Raw genomic sequence first — 23,944 nt, 5'->3', positions numbered from 1 at the left:
CCGGCATAAACACTGTGTTTGTGTGTAAACTACAAAAAATCTATAAATGACGTCGTCAGTGTTTGTATCTGAGATATTTTAACACATGTTGCATTGAATGTTAAAAAGTGACGGTTTGATTTCCCACGATTCCAGAGACAGAAAATGTCTCATTACCGATCCTGTCAGATCCGTCGGTTCAGCGATGAATCAAAAACGTGATGAACAGCGAAGTCGATCGGCAGCAAATAAATATTTTATGGATATTTGTAATGTTCACGTTCGTCACAGCAGATTTAAAATCATCTTCTCCTTTTAAATGTGCTGCTGCTAAATCAACAGTATCATCATCATCATCATCATCACTGAGGAACAACCTGATCATCTTCATCATTCGCTGGAATAAACACTTTGTGTGAAGAGAATGAGTCGAAGCAACTGAGCAACAACATCAACAACAACAACATCAACAACAACAGAGTGAAGAAAACAGAGAATCAGGTAAAAAGAAAGGAAAGAAGAAAGTGATGAAGTCAAACGACTGAGAGAAAGAAAGAAAGAGACATAAACGAGTGGAGGTGTAATCAGGCCTCAGGCTGTTCCTTCTCAATTACAACCTCCCACACTGCTCAGTGTGTCTATATAAAGACATGTACATCTCTCACTGTACATGTGTGTGTTTGTGTGTGTGTGTCTGTGTGTGTGTGTGTGTGTGTGTGTGGTGTGTGTGTGTGTCTGTGTGTGTCGTTGTGTGTGTGTGTGTGTGTGTGTGTCTTGCCGCAGTGCCACATCTCTCTCCTCCCACTCTGAAGCTAAAAGCAAACGCAGCGGCTCTCATTACACACACTGAGAGTCCAATCAATAATGTGAGGCCTCTGGGGCCACACTGCTCTGAGTGCGTGTGTGTGTGCGTGTGTGTGTGTGTGTGTGTGTGTGTGTGTGTGTGTGTGTGTGTGTGTGTGTGTGTGTGTCTGTGTGTGTCTGTGTGTGTGTTGTCAGCACTCAGCTATAACTTAAGTCTGTTTAAGGCAGCGAGTGTAAAGTTTGGCAACAGAGAAACAAACAAAGAACAACAAAACGACACAAGAGAAGATAACACAGTGGTGCATTCACTGTCCTCTCAAATGATGCATTCAATGTCCTCTCAAATGATTCATTGTTCATGGTGTGTTGACTGTATTGTGGTGATGCGTTCACTGTCTCTTTTTGATGTCAGACAGTTGGTTTCTGTTGTGAAGACAAAGGGACTGAGGGTAATTTCACACATACTCTCTCTCTCACACACACACACACACACAGTCTATATTTAGTCGCCTGCTGCAGAAGAAAAATCGTGAATTTTTAAAACTCTGTAACTTGACTCACCCATTCTCTCTCTCTCTCTCTCTCTCTCTCTCTCTCTCTCTCTCTCTCTCTCTCTCTCTCTCTCTCTCTCTCTCTCAGGGATGTTGGGATTGCCGTGGTAATCCTCTGGTTTCCCGGGGCGAGTGAGAGCCCCATGACATCATCACCTCACACGCGTCTTCTGAACCGGTGAAGTCGCTCGTTGACGAATCCGTGATCCTGAACCTACCGTCAAATATGTGAATGCACAGGAAGTGAAAACAAACGTGAAAACAGTTTAAATTGTATTTGTGTGTTTACGACGACAAATATTTGTCAAGATTGGTTGAAATAAAACTCGTCAGTGCTCCAAGCCCCGCCCCAAAGGTTCCTGTTCCTGGAGTGACCAGCAGAGGGCGAGTTTCAGACTTTAACACATCGACAGATTTACAGAGCTGGACACGACAAGAAAGTTTTAATAACTTAATAATTTTAGTAATTATCATTAGCGGTTCGGCTGAATTGTATAAGTTAAGATAAGATAAGACAAAGACGTGTTTGGAAACAGGACATTTTTTAAATCTTTGACTCGTCCGTTAAACCTGATCTGTTGTAAAGAGTCAGAGTTGAAACACATTAATAAAAATCTACGGCCTCTCCCCCTCCTCACTCTTCACCTCCTCACCCTCCTCCTCACCTCCTCACTCTCCTCCTCCTCACCCTTCACCTCCTCCCATCGTTTTCTTCTGCCTCTCCGTCTGATACAGTTACACCTCCTCTCTTCTCCTCCTCTCATTGGAACTCCATCCTTCTCTCTTTTCATCTCCTCTTTCCTCTCACCCCCTCCTAACATTTCATTCACCCCCTCCTCTCCTCTGCCCTTTCACCTCCCTCCCTCTGAGACGTCCTTTTAATTAAAACCACGTTTGGACGCACTCATCGCTTCCTTCCCTTCAATTAACCCTCGGCTCCAGCCAATCAGACGCTATCTCATTAAGACGGACCCCGTCAGCGGCGAGCAGTCACCTCTTCTAATCCGTCCTCCTCTGTGGGACAGGAAGTGCCCGGCAGCTAATTAGCGCTGAGCGCGGTGGCGTCTCCCCCGCTCACGGCCCCAAACTCGACCTCCATCACCAGTTTCTTGAGAAGAGATAGAGTTTTATTCAGAGAAAAAAGCCCAGAGAGGATTGTGGGAAGGATGGACGAGGAGAAGTTTGTCTTTTTGAGTTTGTTTCATCACGAGTTTGTGCAGAAGCTAAAGTTTCAAATGAACTAAACTAAAGAACCGAACCTCGTCAGATTAACTTCCCTGACCTGAAATCACCTGACCTCCCTGTGCGTTGTCCAGGACATAGACATATCCCAACATAAGACAAAAGTTTAAGAAGTGAACTCTTTGCGCTGCAACGTTAAATAACATGTGTCACATGTTCCAGGAAGTAGCTTGTTACAGACGTTAAAAACAAACACGAAAAGGAAGGAAAACGACAAAATGAAATAAGAACAAGGAAATAAAACTAAGACGCATTTTTGACTTTTGATTATTTCACTTCATTTTAATGCAAAATAATTTATTAATGATCTATTTTAAATATTTAAAATTTAAAGCTTCACAGCTGCAGATTAAACATATTTTAAATTGTCTACATATGGAAACGATCAGTTCATGTGATTAAGATGAAAAAAACAACAGACACGTCAACGTCTTAGACGACATTTTATATTTTCTCATCATTAAGAATAATTAGCGTCATCAGTCTCATAAATAGATCAGCTGATTCTTATACAGTTAGAAGTCATGTGTCAGCGTTCACATTATATACAGATTGCAGCTGTTACAGACAATACAACAGAGCAACAGGCGGAGTCACTGCCCAGCACATAGACGGATCCCATTCAGTCAGAGCAGCTCGACCACTTCCTGACTTCACCATGTTGAATATTTACATCAAACATTGAATTTTTCAGACCAAAATCAAAGAGTGCACGTTTTTAATTTCTTCAAATATTTCCAGTTATTTTGTGAGTTAAATCCGTAGAAATGTGTTTAAAGCTGCAACAACAACAATCGGTTTCAGAAGGAGTCTCCACAGCAGACACAGGCATAATGTCCAGGACATAGTCTGAGCCCTGGTGCATCCAGGACATAGTTAGAGCCCATGTAGCAAACATTAAAAAACAACTAAAAGATAACGTTCCCGAGTCAGAGGATAAAAGCTGAAGAGACAGGAGTTGTTTGTCGTTTTTAAAGTTCAAGTTCAGTTGTTTTTTTAAATCCCACAAAACAAATACAGATTTAAAGATGGAGTCAAAACAATAAGTTGCTTCAAGCAGGAATTAGACGCAGCCCGACGGGGGAAAGAAATAACCACAAAAACATCGGAAGCCGAGAGTTTGAATCTTTTTCTGCAACATTTGGTCTCAGGATGGAAATAAACACACAATGTTTCCAGTGCAAGATAAATTAGAGGTCGTGTAATTCACGGGCAGAGACACAACCCCGGAGACAAAAGGCTGAACAAACACAGTAATAGTCATCGAGTTTCTTAAATGAGACAATTTGCATCACGAGCAACAATCTTTTGAAACTAAACATCCAGTAATTAAACTGATCCAATGTTTATGTTTCTTTTAATTTGGATTTAGAAACATGAGACGTTCTTTTTCTTGCTTTAAATTAAATTGATAAATTCATGAGAGATTTTGAATCATGTATCCGAACGATTCAGAGACATTTTACATCCCAGTTAGAAAAGTAATAACTGAGAGGGGAAGTGAAACGGCTTCACGAGGCTGCGATGTAAAAGCTCCACACACACAGGAGTCTCTGTGTGCAAGAGTCCAGGAAGTAGCCACAGCCGGACACCAACTGGCCACCATCACTTTCAGTGGTTAACATGAAGAGCAGGTCAAGGTGTGTAAGCTGCGTGCATCCCTGACGCCCAGGACATAGTCACATGCAAATCCAAACCTGAACTCCTAACTTCTCCATTAAAAGCTTCTCTTACTTGATCTTTCAGCCTCATCTCATGTTCTTCACCTGCAGCTGATCTGGGCTCAGTTGCGATGCCATTGATTTCATCATGATCACATGACCCACACATGGAACTTTACGTCGCAATGATAAGAACCGAGGAGTCTCGCATCTGAAGCTCGTGAGATGCGGCAGAAAGAGGAACCAACCACTTCAGATATAGTCTAAGTCAACCCAGGGCATAGACCGACCCCAGGTCTTTCCAGTAAAGTATATCGATTATTTTGGTGCAGACAGGAAGCCCAGGAAATAACCAGATCACAACAGAGCTACTGCACATTGGAAACAATAATCAGTCAGTGTAGATATCAGGCTGGTGTGTTCCAGGACATAGCCAGGACCCAACAGACATAAGATCCAGCAAAAGCTAAAATATACAGTCAAATATACAGTTACAATGTGGTTTCCAGGTTATAGCCAGGACACAACAGAGTGGTACAATCTAATTACAGTACATTCAACAGCAACATAAATGAGCTGAGCCCAATGTTTCTTGTTTCCGTTCCCTCTGTGTCTTTAGTTTCTTACGGTTCTCTCATTGAGAAACATAAACATATTGCCAGCATTTAGTCATAGCCCAGCAGACAGACTGAAGTGTTGCCCTAACCGCTCCAGACCATAGTCCCAGCCCACAGCAGGTCTCCGGCTCGGGAATGGGAAAGACAGAAATGCTGGTTCCAGGTGTTAGTCTGAGCCCAGCCCACACCTTGAAGAGCAACAGTAGTGAGAGGAAAGGGAACGGACGGGTAGACTCAGGTGATAGTCTCATCCCGACCCAGCTGCACCCCCTCCTGGACTGGTCTCTTTGCTGAGACGGACTAATTCCTGGGACAAAACCTCCAGGTCCTGCAGAGAGACGATCATTCATATTCAATAGATCTGCAGTTTATTGATTGATTGATATTTGTCTTGATTTTCAGTCGCTGACACTTTTCAGACTTTGTAAACTGTTATAACGTAATTGGACTTTTATCCATATATAACATATACGTGTCTGTTTATAACTATATAACTCAGATAGTAATGATGGTGGATTTGGTGCGTTACCTTCTGCAGGTGCATGTTCTTGGTCAGTTGCTCCTCCAACATGTTCTGCAGCTTCTTGTTCATCTCCCTCAGGTTCTCGTCTCCCGGCTTCACCAGGTCCCTGAGGACAGAACCCAGACCTCCTCTCTCTCCCTGGGAGCCTCCGTGACCTCCGTGGCCCCCGTGGCCTCCGTGACCTCCATGACCTCCATGACCTCCATGACCTCCGACGGCGCTGCCTGACACATATGATTGGATGAGGACAGGAGGAGTTAGTGAGCAGCTCCAGTGGAATGGACAGAGGGACAGAGGGACAGAGGGACAGAGGGACAGAGGGACAGAGTTTCTGCAGCTGATTCACTTCAACACCTTCATGGTCGTTTTTGAACGTCGCTCTGAGACGTTAAAGACGCTTCACGCCGTTAACGCTCTGCAGCAAACACACTGAATGTTTACAAAGTGCTGCACAACGCACAAAAACTGCAACACAACGATCGCTGCAGGAGGAGTGAAGGTGTGAAGCAACAGAGTTTATTTTCTTCATGGATTCATGAAACGTCCAATCACACGTCTTCAGCTCTGAGGTCGTCAGTTCACACCTGACTTCAGAGTCTCAAGGGGTCATGTGATCGAATATCACTTCCTGATCCGACAGCATCTTCCTCTCACTTCTCACACTCCTCCTCTTCCTCACACTGTGTGAAAACTACGTCAGGATATGAACGTGATCAGATTTTATTCGTCAGATGAAGGTCGTTGTTTTATCAAAGGTCAAAGGTCAAAACAGAAACGTTCTTTTAGTGAAATAAACGTTTTAAAGTCTCGTGAAAAAACTGAATCAAAGTGAAAAGTTGTGCTCAGTCTCCTCCTCTTTCATCTCCCCCTCCATCCAGCCACCATCATCCTCTACTCCCCTCATCTCTCTCCTTTCCATCCCTTCTTCTCTCATTCTCTCTCATCCTCCATCCTGTCTTCCTCCTCTCATCCAACATCTCCTGTCTTCCTCCTTCATCCTCTCCGTCCACTCGAGCTCCATTCTCTCTTCCCCATCATCCTCTCCTCCTCTCTCATCACATTCTCTCCTTCCTTCTTCCTCTATACTTCCTCTTCCATTATTTCTTCTCCTTCTCTCTCTATCTTATCTCTTCTCTTCCTCAAGAATCATCTATTCGCCTCATCCCTCATTCTTTCATTTTTCCAACCTCTCCTGTCCTCCTTCCTCATCTCCCCATTATCTTCTCCGTTTCCATCCTTTCTTCTGTCATCTCCTGTTTCTTACTTTCCCTGTTTTTTCTCTCTCCTGCTGTTTTCAATTTCATGTTTGACTGGTTTGACTGGTTTAACTCCCACCCACCCCCCTCCCTCTCTCTCCCTCCCTCTCCCTCCCTCTCTCTCCCTCTCTCCCTCTCATTAACACTGTTATAATGGTAAATCTAATCTGCTACAGATTTGGACTCACAATGTGTGTTTGTGTGTTTGTGTCGTTAACACATCGTTAGGACAGTGTCAGTCGCTGCTGACAGTTTGGTAGGCGACACTGTAGAGCAGTTGGAGGGTTGCTGCCTTGCTTCAGGGCACATCGGCAGCTCCTGTTCACACTGAGCTCATCAGCTCTCATGTCTGGACTCAATAAAGCTCAGGAGTCATAAACACAGATTTGATCATCATCTCCTCTCGTCTACTTGTTGTCGCTCATTTCTTCTTCTTCTCCTTTTTCTTTAGTAGAACATATTTTCTTCCTCCTGCTCGTGAACCCTCGTCCCTCTGGACCCGGAGCAGATAGGTTCAATCCTCCGTTGCTGTTTCAGCAGAGTTCTCGTTGACTCTGAGGAGCGTTCGGCTCCAGCAGACGATGTTCACTGTCAGCGGAGAGCCAACGTCCCATTCATCATTTCATTATGTGGCCAGAAGTCTGTGGACAGCTGATCTAACAACCTCCTGCTGAAGCTGCTGCAGGGATTTGTTCTTTCAGACACATCTGAGCGTAAATACAACTGTGTGTGTCTGTGAGTGTGAGTGTGTGTGTGTTACCTATGCGGCTGTCCATCACGTATGTCTCTATGATGGCGCTCTTCCTGCAGATGTCCTCCGCCATGGACGAACAGCTCACCTCCAGATGTTTCACCTGAAGACAAACCAAAGAGCGACTGATGAGCTTCTAATCAGTTTATCATCCATCTGCTGGTTTAGTCTGTGATGAGTTTACCTTCTCCTCCAGCATCCACTTCACCTGCTGCACCTCAGCCAGACGCTGGAACAACTCCCCCACCTCGTCGTCTGAGAGCTCGGCCGGACGCTGGGACTGAGGACTTCCTCCTCCGGACTGAGACAGAGACACAGGCTGGTGGACATCGGGTTGTCTTGATAACAGTTATGAGTTATGAACAGTTATGAACCTTCCTGATTAGTTTCTACTCAGACAGAGATCTTTATCTCAAGCACCATCTTGGTTTTTTTAAACCAGAGGTAACCCTATTTGGAGGAGTGGGGGGCGGAGCCTGACAGAGGTCGAGGACACTGCCCGCCCACCTGTCAATCACTGGAGATTCATGCCCCGGTGCTTTATGGTCTATTTGTCTCACACGTAGAAAAGAACAGATTAGTTTACGTGACAGAGTCTGAAATAAGATTCAACCTCTGCTCCCCCCCCCCCAAGTCATGTGATGCTGTTGCTAACGACGACCAAACTGCCACAGCACTGGACGCCACGTTTCCACGGTTACATAAACCAAAGCTCTATTTACAGTGTTTTCTCTCTCTCTCTCTCTCTCTCTCTCTCTCTCTCTCTCTCTCTCTCTCTCTCTCTCTCTCTCTCTCTCTCTCTCTCTCTCTCTCTCTCTCTCTCTCTCTCTCTCTCTCTCTCTCTCTCTCTCTCTCTCTCTCTCTCTCTCTCTCTCTCTCTCTCTCTCTCTCTCTCTCTCTCTCTCTCTCTCTCTCTCTCTCTCTCTCTCTCTCTCTCTCTAGGATTCCAAAATAGCTGCAGAGAAATGTCAAAGACTCTTCAGACAGAAATTAATGTTAAATATAATAAACGCATTCAGATCTGTTATCTGATGATGACGATGATGGGATGTAACGGTGCAGCCTTCGTCACCCGGTCACAGTGGTAACAGCTGATTGGACAGATGACGGTTTCCACCAGCAAATCAAAACATGACATCTTGGTGTAAACATGAGAGATTCTCTGTCTCTAAATGTGGAGACGTGCAGGAGTTTGTCCTCTGAGCCTCCTTCTCGTTAGCAGATGAGTTATGGAGTTATGACTGAAACGTGAAGTGTGAGGACGGATCAACAGTTCGTTAAAGTTTTTGTAAAACTTCTTTTCGCTCCTTTTAGAAAAAGCCTCATGTTTGAGGAGTTGTTTTTTGACTCCGCTGAGGTTTTAGAGTGAGATTTGATTCTGCACCTGAGTTGATTAATAAGTTAAGTAAATGATTTAAATACTTGTTCCCATGTGAAAGTTCCAATAACATGACCTGATGGAGGCAGTGGTGGAGCCCAGAGTTCTATGATGGGAATCTACTGTCAGTGGAGTCCGGTGCTTTTCAACAGCAGCAGTATATAAAGTCTGTTTGTTTTGAGAGAAAACAGATCTGACTTCACAAAAAGCTCAGTTTCTGTAGAAATCAAATCATAATGTGTTCCTACTTTGAAGCTGATGATTGATCTGTGTTATCCCACTGCAGCAGCTGGGTTGTAGTTTCAGGATTTACGGTTCTGGCTCAGTAAAGATTCCAAAAATCAAAGGTTTCTTCCTCATCAATCATTTCTACCCAAAGACGTGGGGTAATAAGCATATTTTCAAAAATCACAGTTATGGTTTCACACAGTAAATTAACACCAGAGCCTCGTCCAGGTCTGTTCAGCTCTTTGACGACGCTCCCACTCTGACTGTGTTTCCACCCACCTTGTTCTGACTGGTCGGCTGAGCCTCCTTCATCATGTCCCTGTAGGAGAAGGAGGAGACGGAGGACGAGTCTCCGGTCTGCTGAGTCCGACTGGGACTGTTGATCTCCGAGAGGACCAGCTCCTCCAGACCTGAGACACACCAAAGACCCGGATGAGGAAGATACACACCACACCAGTGTTCATCTGTTGGACCGATTTATAAAAGCTGTCCTGAGTCGGGCGTTGGTATTTATTGGTATAATAAAAAGCTGTCAAAGGCTGTTTCATATGTTTCAGTGTCTTAAAGGGACGGTCCCGTGTCTCTCAGACCTTATACTGGCTTTAATAAACCAGTTTTAGTTGTCTCCTGGTTTAAAGGGAGGTTCTGAAGGTTTTGAAGATTTCAAAGGGATTTTCTGTGTTTCGTTACTTGTGCTATTCGCAGCGCGGTATCTTTTGAGGATTCGTTAACACAGACGATAGGATAGGAGGACGACTGGCTGAAATAACTACAGTTGGCTGCAGTAACTAAGTGGACCGTCCCTTTAAGGCAGGTGCTGGGAGCGGGCAGAGACATAAGTAGGCTACTTTAAAATGTCTGATTCTCAGGTTTGTGCAGAAGAGCCTTTTAAACATTCATCACTACTCATAGATTATACATGATGCTGAGGACTGCCCTGCTCCCAGTGTGGGTCTGTGTTTGTGTGTGTTTGTGTGTGGGTCTGTGTGTGTGTATATGACAATGAGTAAAGACATTGTCTGAACGACTGACTGAAGAAGTGAAGTCCCAAAAAAAGAAAAAGAAATTCAAAGCAGGCAAAGAGAGAGTGAGTGTCTGCAGGTGTGTGTGTGTGTGTGTCTGTGTGTGTGTGTCTGTGTGTGTTGCCAGCAGACGCCAGTGTGTCCACCTCAGCTCTGGGAATCAGAGCGATGCATTAAATATTGAGCAGAAGGTTCCGGGCTGAGCCAGAACCTCCTGACGCAGGGTTAGCACGCCGCTGATTATCGGACCTATCGCTCACATAACAATCACATCTCAACCACTTAGGACACACACACACACACACACACACTCACACAAACACAAACACACAGAAACACACAGTGGAGCAGTTAAAGGGGAACACCCTCCAGTCAGAAGATTTAAACACTCTCTCTTTTCAGAGTCACTTCAGGTTCTGCTTCATCGACAGTGAACAGATCAATAAGCTGCTGAAAAACTCTGTTGTGTCTGTGATGAGAACTTTGTGTTTGTCATCTCGTGTTTTAAAGTCCGAGTTAAAAACATTTTCACCAGTGACGGAGAGAAAATCTAAATCTGAGACTGGAGGAGGACAAGAACACAAACAGTTACAAGCAACCGTTTAATTTTGATGTTTTTAAGAGATGAGGTTCATGACTTTGTCCTTCAGATGAAATGTTCCCAGTTTCTTCTAAAGTTCATTAATATCTTTGAAAATCTAAATTAACCCTCAAACTTTAACTGAACTGAATGTTTTGGGAATTGATCTTGTGATTTGGAGTCATATTCAGTTTGTGTTTCAGTTTCAGGGGCAGAGAAACACATGTTGTGTTAACACCAGGTGTGAGCCTGTGTGTGTACCTGTCCTCGTCTTGCTGTTGGTCAGTATCTCCTGAAGTCGTTCCTGCAGTTTGTCCGCTCGCTTCCTCTCCAGATGCAGCTGCCGCTTCAAATCCTTCAGCTACACACACACACGCGGACACACACAGACACACACAGTCAGGGATTTACTTTCTAATTATAATTTTTCATGCACGTCTGCTCTTAAATGACTCTGCACATTATATTCTCTTCCTCTCATCTCTATTCAAATCCTCCCGTTTGTCTGTTCCTGTGTCGGTCAGTCCAGACTCAGTCCGTCTGTTGTCTCTTTATCTTCATCAGTCTGATGAACGTTTAATATCAACTCACCGCTGCACTTCCCTTCTTCTCTAAGATCCTCTGACCGTCCACAGTGTCCTTAATCTCCTGCAGAGTCAGAAAGAAGAGGTTACAGCAACATGACGTCGTTTTTATACCTTAAGATAAAAGCTTCAAAATCATTTCGATGCTTCACAAACTTATAATAGGGCGAATGAGATGTCTGTCACTATCCACAGCGCCCCCTGGAGGCCCGAAACTACTCTGCTGGAACATTACAAAACACTTTACGACTTCTGTCACACACCAGCAACCACAGCTGCAACTGGCTGCTAGCTATAAGAAACCAGTAGCTCGCCATTCTCAGTGTGGACGTCAGTGACAAATGCATATTTCACTCCACAGGGAAAAGGAGGCAGGACAGATGTGGACAGATGTTTCTGCTTGACGTGAAGTTGTGACCGGAGGTTTCAGTGTGGGCGGAGCCTAAATAACCCAGAGTGTGCATCAGTTTGAAGACGAGAAGAAAACACATGAGCTTTCACCTGTTTGAGTTTTCCGATGGTGTCGCCGTGTTCTTCCCTCTGTTTCTCCACCTCCACCAGCTGCTGGTTCAGTCCCTCCATCTCTGACTGCTTCCCCTGCAGGACACACACACACACACACACACACACACAGAAGGAACACGGTGAAACCATGAGTTCAACAATCTGTAGGAACTTAACGACCCCCCCAATCAGTAACTTTTCTTCCATCGCTCTCTCTTCTCTCCTGGTGGACGAAGGTAAACTAAGTATTTTAAACAAGCTCCAGCTCCAGTGATACCCGTCATCCTTAATCCACCCGACCGAGGGATTAATTTACAAAAAGACCTGCGTTTAATTCTCCTCTAATCCTCAGCTGCTAATTAATACGACTCAAAATCTACATTAGGACGCACACAGGCTGCAGCCTCAGACCTGAAGGAGGGAAAACACTGTAGAACTGTGGGAAACAACCCCCCCCCCTACACACAAACACACACAAACACACACAGACACACACACACAGTAAAGAGGCAGCAGGTGTGTTCAGGTGAGCAGTGGATTAATTCACTTCTTCTCTTCTTCCTGTTCAGTGATCGAGCATCAAAGTCACGTATCTGCAAACTCACCAAGTTAAATCCGAGGTTTAAGAGCAAAGAGATTTTATAATAATAAAATAATAGAATGACATTTAATATCTGCCTCATCAGCATATCTACCAAAGTGTGGAGGTGGGTGGGGGGGCCCATTGTTACTTATTACGATTTTCAGATAAAATAATGATTATAAAAGAAGCTGATAACAGGAAGTAAAGTACTGATGAGGTCATCAGATCCTCGACCTCCTAACCAGTGGACGACCTGCTCTACATCCCAACTCCTCAACACCCAGGAAACCAGTGAAACTCGAACCCACAACTCACAGAGTACGCACCCAGTGGCCGACCTGCCCGCTAATTAGACTTCTTCCATCATTAATTAACTTTTCCTATTAAGTTTCCTCTGTCTGCCCTTAGTGCGAGGCTGTTATCACACAGATAAGAGACACACACGCACGCAAAGGCACACACTCACGCACACACACGCACGCCCACACGCACGCAGACACACACAGAGCAATCAGTGAAGTCGGTCTCGGAGGAAACAGTCGCTCCCTGCAGGATTCCAGAGGAGCACAAGAGAACGAGTCAAGCTGCTTATCTGATTGGCTGAAAGGACTCGTTACATCCACGCTGACATTTCCCAAGATGCACGGCGGTTGCACAGACTCTAATGGTGACCGTGATAAGGGTTTGTTTTATCATAGTAGGAAGTCAGGCTCGTGGAACTTTAACTGTGTTTCCACCACAGAAACCAGTAACAGCTTGATGTGTGTGTTGTTGATTGTCTTATCTCAACAAACTGAAGGAACCTTTTAGTTCCTTGAAAGTAATTCCAGTTACTTTTTGGTTTTCAGTTCATGTGTATTTATCGTGAGATGTTTCTGTTCTTCATCATCGTCACAGATTCATCTTGAGGACGACGAGTCCAGAACCTCGGAGACATGAAGACATCGTGACGAGCGTCACTGGGAACAAGGAGCGTCACTGGGAACAAGGAGCGTCACTGGGAACAAGGAGCGTCACTGGGAACAAGGAGCGTCACTGGGAACAAGGAGCTGAGGTGAAGTGAACTCCAACACGAGCCCCCCCCTCTCTGATCCCCTCTTACCACCACTTAACCTCCGTGTTACAATAGAGAAAACTCCACGTTCATTAGAAACACACGTTCAATTAGAGCTGGACCACATTAATCACACACACACACACACACACACACAGCATCTATTAACACACACTTACTAACATACTCTATCTTCTACAAAACACACATATATATTTAGCAAAGATGAGACTCAACAACATCAAACCGTATGTGTGTGTGTATGTGTGTGTTTGTGTACCTCCAGCTGAAGTGTGTGGTCTTTCTGCAGCTGTTTGATCTCCTCCTGATGTTCGAGCGAGTTCTTCTCTAAGTTCTCCTGCTCACACACACACACACAAAGACACACAAACAGGCGAAAGACAGTCAAATAAAACGATCACATTAATAAATACACAAAACAAACATGGACACACTCTGAACGTCCACTGAAGAACAGAGACACTGAGGTCAGTCTCCACACACCATGATCTCTGAGGCACAGGGTTTAAACCCTTGAACCATTATCTCCGGCTGCCTGGAGATCTTCCAGGACGTTACTGGAGTCATTTGAAAAATTTACATTCTCTCAGTTCTTCAAAAAACCTCTGAGGTTTTAGGGAATGTTTTTTAACGAGCTACTTAGGTCTTAATGGGTATAGCAGCTGATTGGCTGACATCACACTGACCTCAGCCTCCTTGAGTCGTCTCTCGAACCACCCTTTGGTTCCCTCCATGGACTGAACCTGAGCCTGTAACTCCTCCACCTTCGGCTGGAGCCCCTCCAGCTCTTTGGTACGAGCCTGAAAACACAAATATTGATATGATAATCAAACGTGTAATGAACCACCACGTCTCCTCCTCCTGCCTTCCCCCATTTCCTCAATCCTTTCCACCTCTCCTCCCCCACCTCATCTTTCACCTCCTCACCCTGGGACACTTTCTTCTTCAAACCCTCTTTACCTTCTCATCTCTCAGCTGCTGTCTGATCTCCTCCTCAGAGCGATTCTTATCTTCGTGGAGTCCTCTGAGCTCCTTCTCATACCGAGCCCTCACCCCCAGGACCTGCGAGGGAGGAGAAAGGGGAGAAAAGAGAAAGAGAGGAAAAGAGGAGAGGAAGAGAGGAAAGTAAAACATATGTCACATTTTTAAAACATGAATAAGATTACAAAAGAAAAGGAAACAAACTTAAACAAAGAAACAGAAAAGTGATAAATAAAATAACTAAGCAGCAGCTTCTCCCTCAGGCCTCGTTTTGTGTCCCACCTCCTTCTCGTGCTGCAGTTTGAGGTCTGACAGCGCCTCCTTGTGGTCGGACTTCTCCTGGCTCAGCTGAATGGCCATGTCATCCAACATGGACTTCCTCTTCTCTGCCGTCTGCAAACACACACACAAGCATTAGTGTTTTTGACCTTAAACGTTTAATGTGTTTGTTTATCTTTGTGTGCTTGTTGTATGTCCTGTTGATGGATTTGCATTCTGAATGTGTGTGTGTGTGTGTTTGTGTGTGTGTGTGTGTGTGTGTGTGTGTGTGTGTGTGTGTGTGTGTGTGTGTGTGTGTGTTTGCACCTTCTTGGCCTCGTCCAGGTCTCTCAGCAGTTTGTCCTTCTCTTGTCCTTCTTCTGTTAACTGCTCCAACAACTTCCTGTTTGCAAAACTCGACTCCTGAAGAAGAGAAGAAACAAACACGTGTCCGTTTAGTTTCAGTCGCTCTGCAGCAGCTCACATTTAACACTGAACACACGTGTGGATGAAGATGATGGAGAATATTTCATTTTCGAGGTTGAAAAGTAAATAGTTTTATCATCTTATGTCCTCGTTTACATCACCATCATTGTGTGTTTGTGTGTGTTTGTTTGTGTTTGTGTGAACACGTGTGTATTACCTGCAGCTGGGAGTCCAGGTCGTCTCTCTGAGCTAACATACTCTCCTGTTCAGCGCGTCTCTGCTGCAGCTCGCTCGTCAGCGCCTCCTGCTGCTCACGCATCAGATTCATCTCCTGCGTTTTCACCGTCTGGATCTAAACGTGATTCCAAAAACTATCTTTAAACATCAGTGCAGAACCAGAGATTCTAACCAGCACGTGTGTTACGTTATGTTCTAAAAGAGACAGTGGAACACGGTTGACCTCAGGTGACGCCAAAACACTAAAGAAGAGACGTGTAAGGAACAATAAAGTATCAGCAGGGGGCGGTAGAGGACACAGAATGAATGTAGAGGCCAGTAGGTGGCAGTAGAGTCACACCAACATGAAGCAGGTTCTGTTACTTTTCTCACAATAAGGTTCCAAGAGTCCTGAGGAGCTCATTGGCTGAAAAGAGTTCCTCAGTGCAGCAGATGGAGACGACTGAGGTGGAGGATTCAGGGTTAACGTGAAGGAACTGAGGTTCTGGATGAAGGTTCTCATTAAGGTTCTCATCAAGAAGTTATCAATTAACTACACAGTGATTGGTTGAGACAAATCAGCAGCCAACTCAGTGTTACATTTCTAAGCTTCAACACATTTTTAATGGGGGGGGGGGGGGGTTTAAAAAGGTTCTAAATTAGCTTCACACTATCAATCTACAGGTAAGGTTCTACACACCGGTTCTAGTTAAAGCTTAAGACAGAGTTACCTGTTGAAAAGCACACAGCTCAGTCCTCACTGCTCTGTTCTCGGTTACAGTGCCATACTGAGAACCGTACTGACTTTCTGTTAATGTAAAGAAAGTTCTAGAAGAAGTGTTTCTGGAGGTTCTAGCTGTTCTGGGCACAAGGACATTCTGACCAGTCCTAAGAACTACATTCTAACACATGAATCGACTTTCATCCATCTGAGCTGTGATCGAACTGGTAGGTTTTTGGTAGAGTTATTAAACTGATGAGAGATCAGATGTTGGAGTTGCTGTTATGAAACCGGATATTGTGTGTTGTTCTAGATGAGGGTTCTCTGAGCTCGCTGAGGGTTTAGTCCTCACAGGGTTTTTCTAAGATTCAGTTTCCAAATGTTCTATGTTTTATTCTGTTGTCTTTTAAATATTGATTCTCTTAACATGTACCACGGCTCACAGAACAACTCGTGGTGATGTATTAGGGTTCTGTGTAATGTTCCCTCGGTTCCTGACTCGTTCTAACAGGTTGCTCCACTGAACAGTGATTAGGCCCGACGTTCAGGTGATGTTTTCCAGGTTCATTACCTGTTCTAGAGCTGCGAGGTTTGTCCTCAGAGCATCGTTCTCCTGCAGGATGTTGTCCACCTGCTCCTGACTGACTGCACTCTGATTGGCTACCTGTAGCACCAGCGAGCCGCAGGCAGGGGGCAGCAGAGGCAAGGGGACAGAAAAAAACACACAGAAAAGGGAAGCAGTGGAAGTAAAGAGAAAGCAAGAAAAACAAATAAAGACGATAAACAAAAGAACCAAACAAAGGTCAAAGAAAAGGAAGAAGACAACGAAGAGAGGAGAAGGTTGAGAGAAGAAGAGAGCAGGTCAGAGATGCAGTTAAAGCAACAGACAGAGCAACAGACACCAGACGATTCCTCTGCCAAAGTCAAATTCATAAAGGTTCTGATAAGAAAATGAAATCTGTATCACTGAGCTGCGGCTGCTCTGCTCCACACAAACATCTTTTTAAAATCCTTCCAACTTTTGAAAACAGATCTCAGTGAATATGAAACATTTTGGCAGAGAAATATTTTCATAGAGAAGAAACAGACAGAACGTCACTCGGATCTAAGACTGGTGAAGTGAACTATGTAGATACACAACCATGTGTGTGTGTGTGTGTGTGTGTGTGTGTGTGTTACCTGGTCTCTCAGAGTGTGCACGGCCACTTCATGCTCCCTCTCTTTGCTCTGCAGCTGCTCTCTGAGCTCCGTTGAGATCTAGACAAGAAAACACATCAGTCAGTCGCAGCATATAAACTTTTCAAGTGCGTCTCAGTCAGAGCAATAACTACAGACAGGGTCAGTTGACATGGTGAAGCAGTGAGGGATGATGGGAGATGTAGTCTTCAGTGCAGTCAGCTTCTCCTGGTTAGAATTCCTTCAGTATTGATGGTTCAAGTGAAAACCCTGAGCTTCGGTGTTTGTCTGACACGTCTCTGATTGGCTGCGAGTCGAGCTGCCACTAATGATGCTCAGCTCATTCCTCCGAATAAAAGTTTTCCTCTGACCCCCTCGGTAAAGGTCAAAGGGTCATTTAAAGTGTGAGATCTCACCTGATTGGCTGCCATGACATCTGACTGTAGTTTCTGGATGCGGACGTTTAAAGTCTTCAGATCCTCTTCTTTCTTCTGGTTGATCTCATCGATCTTTGTCCTGCAGACAAAACAACAACAGGTCAAACCGACAAACAACAAACTGAGTTGTCATAGTAGGTAGTGTGTAGTGTCTGACCTGCTGTCGTTGTACAGAGCCTCCTTTTCCCCCTGCAGACGCTGAAAACTGCACAAAGACAAACAATCTGTTCACTAGTGGTTTTATTTACGTCCTGGATGAAGTTCAGATTCAAACTGTGAGGAACCGAGTGACACTGACACTGATTAAGTTACATCTGCTGCACATAGGATTTTACAGTCTCAACAGATTTAAGAAGTTGGAAGACCACAGACATAACGACAGACTTGGGTGATCAAATGACTTCAGAATGAAAACAGACACGGAGACAGACTGGCAGCGTCCTGAGTCTGTTGTGATTGTTTGTGACAGGACACAGGAAACAAACACTCGGGCGATATCACTTCAAATCAATGTCACATTTATTATAACATCTAACTCGATTACAATCCATGAACGATTGTTTGGGGAACGTGTTTCCAGATTAACCAACATGAGCACAATTAAGTCAACATCCAGTTGTTTCCCGTTCAGCTGACTCTCATTGGCTATTGAGGGTTTCTTCTCAGTTCTAAATCAGAGAGACTTCATGTCTGTAAACTGCTCACACGTCAGGATCAAGTGACCAGATGGTCCAAACGGCCTCCAACATTACTGTGAAGTTAATCTGAAGGTGTCTCACCTTTCCTGCTTCTTCTTCAACTTGTCAGAGAGCTGGAGGACAGATGGACAGACGGAGGAAGAGACAGACAGGAAGTCAGAATTCAAGGCTGGGTTTCCTATGGTTCTATCAATCAATCAACAAATAAATGAATCACTGATTGATCCTGTGAGAGTTTTACCTTTGCAATCTCTTCCTGCAGTTTGGTGATTTCAGTCTGTTTGGATGCCTGCAGACAGAAAGGAGACAGACTGCAATTCAAGTTTATAACAAAGAAACAGCTGCGGTTTACAGATGTTTCCTGAATGTCTCACGCTGAGCTACAGTTATTGACCTAACATATATTTACACATGCAGAGTCCAAATGAAAGGGAAATATCAACAACACAAACACATGGTTTAATCTGAGGAAAGGATTATATATAGATTATAATTTCTCCTTCAAGCTCTAACACACTGAACTAATCAACTACAGTATCAACATATTTAGCAAATATCAAGATCAAACATGACTCCAGCTGAAAGGCAGCGTATACATTATGCTCAGTGAGTGTTGTGTGAGGTGTGTGAGGTTGTGTGTCCGATGTGAGTGTCAGGTGTGAGTGTCAGGTGTGTGTCAGGTTGTGTGTCTGTACCTCGAGGTGGTGGATCTGCTCCTTCAGCAGCCTCTTCTCCTCCTGCTCGGTGTTCAGTGCCATCTCCAGCTCTGGTCCAAAGCAGTGAGTTATTGGACAGAGAGCAGCCGACCAGCCTATCGCTGCCTGCTTAGCTACAATCTTCTCTACGCTCTTCTCTGACAGGCCTAAAGGGGGCGCCGCACACAGCAGGGGGCAGTCTGTTAGGCCAGACACACACTACACGAGCTCCTGACTCTACACGGGGTCTGAGAGGTTTTCTCTGAAGGGGGGGGGGGGGGGTATTTTCTGATCGAGCTGCAACGTTAAAGTCAAATGATGACGTACCTGTTTATCAGGGTGCGTTCACTGACACTGCATTTATCTGACCTCTGCTATTTTCCAACTTTTGCATCAGTTAGTACGATTTTTAAGAGACATTAAAGATTGTTTGTTTGTCTTTTTGTGTGTTTGTTTCCGCCGTAGACGTTAAATAAAGATGAAAGAATTAGTGGCTGCTAAAAGTGAAGCCAAAGACTCTTGCTCGCCCCCTGATGGCTGGCTGCAGTACACGTAAAAACATCACCATCCATCAAGTCTTTACCTGCAATAATATTCTTTTAGAATTGATGTGTGTAAACCAGTTTTTGCAGCTTTGCCAGAAAACAAGTGACTCGTGCATTAGGGTGAAAATCCTCATTACCTTTGTTTGCTAACATTCATAAGCATCAGTTGTAGTGTGTGTCTGGCCTGAGCGGCTAGCTGCTCTACGTTTGGATCAACACAAGCTCAAATAAAAACCAAACACTTTGCTAAAACTGGAAGAAAACATTTTCAATAACAAAAAGAACATTTAGGAAAAGTGGAATCAGCTGCACTGAGAGGGCAAGACGAGGAAAAGGGTCAGAGGTCAGAATCTGAGAATTTATGGTGACATGCACCTTTAAGCCTTGAAGCCATCAAATGTTTTTATTAGAAGTCTCCATCTGCTTCAGAGCTGAGAAGTTTATATAAAGGTTGGTAATTCTGTCAGGTCCTAAGATACCCCTCAGGATTTAGGTTGTTTTAATTATTCAGTGTCTTAGGTCTTAATAGGTTAAAATAATATAAAACCAGAAGCAATAGTCAGTGTAGTAAGTTTTTTCAAATTAATCTGATCAGAGAGTTTATTGAAGGCTTGAAGAGAATAAAGTCACGTCAGCACAAAGCAAAGCTCATTGTTACTTACAGGACTTCATGTGAAATCCAGATGTTTTACTGCTCTGTGGCTTCTCGTGGTTACATGTTCATACTTTGACTCTCATATAAGAAGATTTAAAATATAATATGCATTTCCATCAGAGCAGAGATTCACTGAATGTCACATGAAAGTAGAGGAGTATTATATTTTGAAGGGGAAATTCTGTCCAAATTAAAATAAAGAAACTCACCATGGATCTGTTTCTCTGTTTGTTGCAGCTGAGCCTCTGACTGCAAACACAAGACCAGGAAGTAAAAGCCAATTAAACATTTAAATACAGGTTTATTTAAATTTGAAAATAACATCTGGTTAAACTGAAACGATTTAAGAGCTACTTTTTTAAAACAGCAAAATATTCATAGCTGCAGGTTAAAAAAACTCAGAAACCGCCAATCACCTGTTCCAGTCTCTCATTGGTTCCCTCTGCTCCTGGCTCCTCCCCTCTTGCTGTGACATCAGAGACGCCGTTGGCGCCGGCGGACTCCGTCTCTGAGGTAACGCTTTGGTTGCCCTGTCTCTGCGGCAGCTCTTTGTCATAGCGCTCCTGGAGGGCTGGAGGGGAATCACATCTCATCATTACACAGTACTGTAAAATGACTGAAACATCAGGATCGCCCCCTGGTGGCTGACCACAGTAAAGATCATTTACCAATGTCACGACTGAGCTTTGTATGTTAATGTGTGAGAGACAATAGATCTATGTAGTCATTGATTATATATTTAACTGTAACACACACCTTTCATTTTCTTCTGGAGGGTGGAGTTCTCGGCCTGGAGGCGGAGCAGTTCTCCATCAACAGGACAGGAGGCGGGGTTTGGAGGGGCAGTGTTTGCAGAGCCTCCTCCTCCCTCCTTCAGCTCCTGGTTCTCCTGTTCCAGCTGTTCGATCTGTGTACACAGCTGGAGGAAGACAAATGATGTAAAACTTATTGATCTGCTTCTATTACAGCCATCAACCTGCTACCAAAGCATTTTCCTTCCAAGAGAAACATTTTCAACCGTCTCGTTTAATCCCCATCATCTAATGGTCTTATCATGTTTCGCCTGCTACCGTCCACTCTCACTTATTAAATACAGAGAAGCATATGAAAGTGAAGCCTGACGCGGGGGAGGGGGGGGTACCTTGGACAGCTCAGTCATCAACGTGCTGTTCTGGAGCCTGAAATCTTCCTCCTGACTGTGAAGTTTCCCTTGAAGCATCTCGTTCTCGCTCAGCAGAGCTTCCACCTCCTGCAGAACAACGGCCTCGTGTGTGAGTGAAGAACTTCAGGATTTAACCAGTAAACCAGTAAACCAGTAACAAACTGATTCTACTGGATTCAGTTCATTTACTACAGTTACAGAGACAACAGCGGGAATCAGTGAGTGGACATGAAGAGAAGAATAAAACCCTTCACCTCAAACATGTAAAGGTTTAAAAATAATTTTATATAACTTATTATCAAAATGGTGAAAGACTCACCTGAGCTTTCTTGCTCTTATTCAGAGCCTGAAAAAAAAAAAGGGAGGGATCAAGCTTAAAAAATTAAATCCACATCTTTATCACAGCAGTATGATACTAATAAAATGTTTGTTACCTTCTGTGCTTTGACAAAATCTCTTTCCAGAACCACATTCTTCTGACGGACGGTGTTCAGCTCTGAAACACACATCAGCAACATGAGAGGAGCTGAGCAACACAATTCTGTGTAACACAAAAGTGAAATAATAACAAAAAACAAATAAACACCATCAACAGAAACAAGACACGTATTTTACCTGTCGTGTTCTTCCTGAGATCATCAGACAGCTGATAGTTCTGAGTCCGCAGCTCCAACAGCTGAGCCTGCACACACACACACAGACACAGACACACACACACACAATATCATCAAGTTTAATGACCTCTCTTTTAGCTGCAGAGATGAACATGATTCTTGTTGTTCTGGGTTTATTCTCTCATGGTTGATGCACTTATTGTAAGTCGCTTTGATAAAGCATCAGCTGAACGATAAGTTATGTGATGTAACAAACAGAGTCAGTGTTAATGATTAGTATCAGGACTCATCCAGGTAAACACAGTATATATGTGTTGCTTTAAACTCAGGTGCTAGAAGCATCACTGGCTCCAGAAACTGGAGTGTAAACAACACCTGCCCAGTTGGAACCAGCTCCAGACTGAAACCACAACAACCTGCAGCCTCCACAGTGACACCACAACAAACTGCAGGCTAGCAGGTGTTAGCTTCTCTGTTAGCCACAAATAGGCTGCATATCAATACACAGACACACACACCCCGTGACTCTCATCATGTCCCGTGGCTGCCAACATGTCAGCTCACACACACACAGCTAGCAGCCGGAAGATGAATTGAGCCTCTGTTTTCTTCCAGAGGAGGAGGCTAAGCTAAGCTAGCTGGAGTGGACATTAAGCTAACACACTGTCAGTCAATGAAATTCAGTTTATTATGACTTGTGACAGAGGCTCGGTTCAGACTGGTCCACATCGCGCTGACACGATCCCATTAAACCCAGTAACAGCCCCCTCCTCCGCCCCCACCCGCGGGTAGCGCACCGTTACCCACTGACAGCTAACGGTTAGCACCCGGAGCTAACGGTTAGCACCCGGAGCTAACGCCCCTGACAGGTGTTCCCCGTCCACCTGACACACACCTGAGGCCGCGCACACGACCCCGCGCCCGCCGCGTCTTTCTCACCTGCATCCGATGGAACTCCTCCTCCGACAGAGCCTGCGACATGGCCATGTTCGCCCGGGCTGCTACCAGGGGCAGGCTAATGCTAATGCTAATGCTAGCGGAGGAGACGGAGCAGCTAACTCAGAGAGGAGGGCAGCGCAGAGGGGGAGGCGGACACAGAGCTCTCACTCTGACGTCGTTTCCGAGAACCGAGCTGCAGAGATCGTCAGGGAGATGGAAGATGTGATGTTGTACAGGCGGGACATTAAAGTACACAAAGTAAAAATACTATCATCTAAAATAATCCAGCGATAAATACTTTATTGCAGTTTAAAATCCTACTTTCAAAAGCTGCAATCAGCTTAAGTACCTAATTTAATCACCAGATGGTTGACCAACCGTCTAACCGTCCAACCAACCATTCAACCAACCGTCTAACCGTCCAACCAACCAACCATCAACCAACTACCCCAGCTAACCAACCAACCAACCATCAACCAACCAACCAACCATTCAACCAACTACCCCAGCTAACCAACCAACCAACCATCAACCAACCAACCAACCATTCAACCAACTACCCCAGCTTACCAACCAACCAACCATCAACCAACCAACCAACCATTCAACCAACTACCCCAGCTAACCAACCAACCAACCATCAACCAACCAACCAACCATTCAACCAACCGTCTAACCGTCCAACCAACCATTCAACACACCATCCAACCGTCTAACCAACCAACCATTCAACCAACTACCCAGCTAACCAACCAACCAACCATCAACCAACCAACCAACCATTCAACCAACTACCCAACAGTCTAATCAACTAACATACTAACCATCCAACCACACAACCAACTAACTAACCAATCAACCAACCAATTATCAACCTTCCTAACAACTAACCAACCAGCAGACAGATACATTTAATAACATTTACAACACAGATACACTAAAATTATTTAATAAAATAAAGTAACATAGGTCAGGGGTTAATAATCCTGTAATCAGGAACTTTTTGTGATGTCATTTGAAAGTTTCTTCTTGTTCCCTCTTGGTTCAGCTCCACAGAGACGGAGACAGAAGAGAGCAGGGCGA

At 44.4% G+C, this 23,944-nt stretch overlaps 1 protein-coding gene across 5 annotated transcripts; it reads right to left on the bottom strand.

Annotated features, from left to right (window-relative positions):
• Positions 1 to 3,006: 3,006 nt before the first annotated feature.
• On the bottom strand, positions 3,007 to 23,029 carry gripap1 (GRIP1 associated protein 1). Of its 5 annotated transcripts, none has more exons than XM_053424858.1 (29): positions 22,862 to 23,029; positions 21,924 to 21,990; positions 21,743 to 21,804; positions 21,628 to 21,654; positions 21,288 to 21,395; positions 20,903 to 21,065; positions 20,563 to 20,717; positions 20,356 to 20,395; positions 18,947 to 19,113; positions 18,493 to 18,540; positions 18,333 to 18,364; positions 17,711 to 17,758; positions 17,533 to 17,632; positions 17,120 to 17,197; positions 16,512 to 16,604; positions 15,221 to 15,355; positions 14,905 to 15,000; positions 14,602 to 14,712; positions 14,299 to 14,400; positions 14,025 to 14,138; positions 13,598 to 13,675; positions 11,678 to 11,773; positions 11,184 to 11,240; positions 10,854 to 10,953; positions 9,270 to 9,400; positions 7,569 to 7,703; positions 7,394 to 7,487; positions 5,384 to 5,601; positions 3,007 to 5,182 (listed from the first exon to the last, which is right to left on the bottom strand). In XM_053424858.1, exons 1-29 carry the CDS (start codon positions 22,907 to 22,909, stop codon positions 5,102 to 5,104), a joined length of 2,784 nt encoding a protein of 927 aa, XP_053280833.1. In that variant the 5' UTR covers positions 22,910 to 23,029; the 3' UTR covers positions 3,007 to 5,101. The 5 variants fall into 5 exon arrangements, with proteins under 5 accessions (XP_053280833.1, XP_053280834.1, XP_053280836.1 ...); XM_053424859.1 differs by having other exon boundaries at positions 7,569 to 7,685; XM_053424861.1 differs by having other exon boundaries at positions 18,947 to 19,017.
• Between the last annotated feature and the right edge of the window lie 915 nt (positions 23,030 to 23,944).

This window comes from Pleuronectes platessa, chromosome 6, assembly GCF_947347685.1.
Source record: "Pleuronectes platessa chromosome 6, fPlePla1.1, whole genome shotgun sequence".
Lineage (NCBI taxonomy): Eukaryota > Metazoa > Chordata > Actinopteri > Pleuronectiformes > Pleuronectidae > Pleuronectes > Pleuronectes platessa.
The sequence above is the reverse complement of the archived record's forward strand: the minus strand, read 5'-3'. Positions and strand labels throughout refer to the sequence as shown.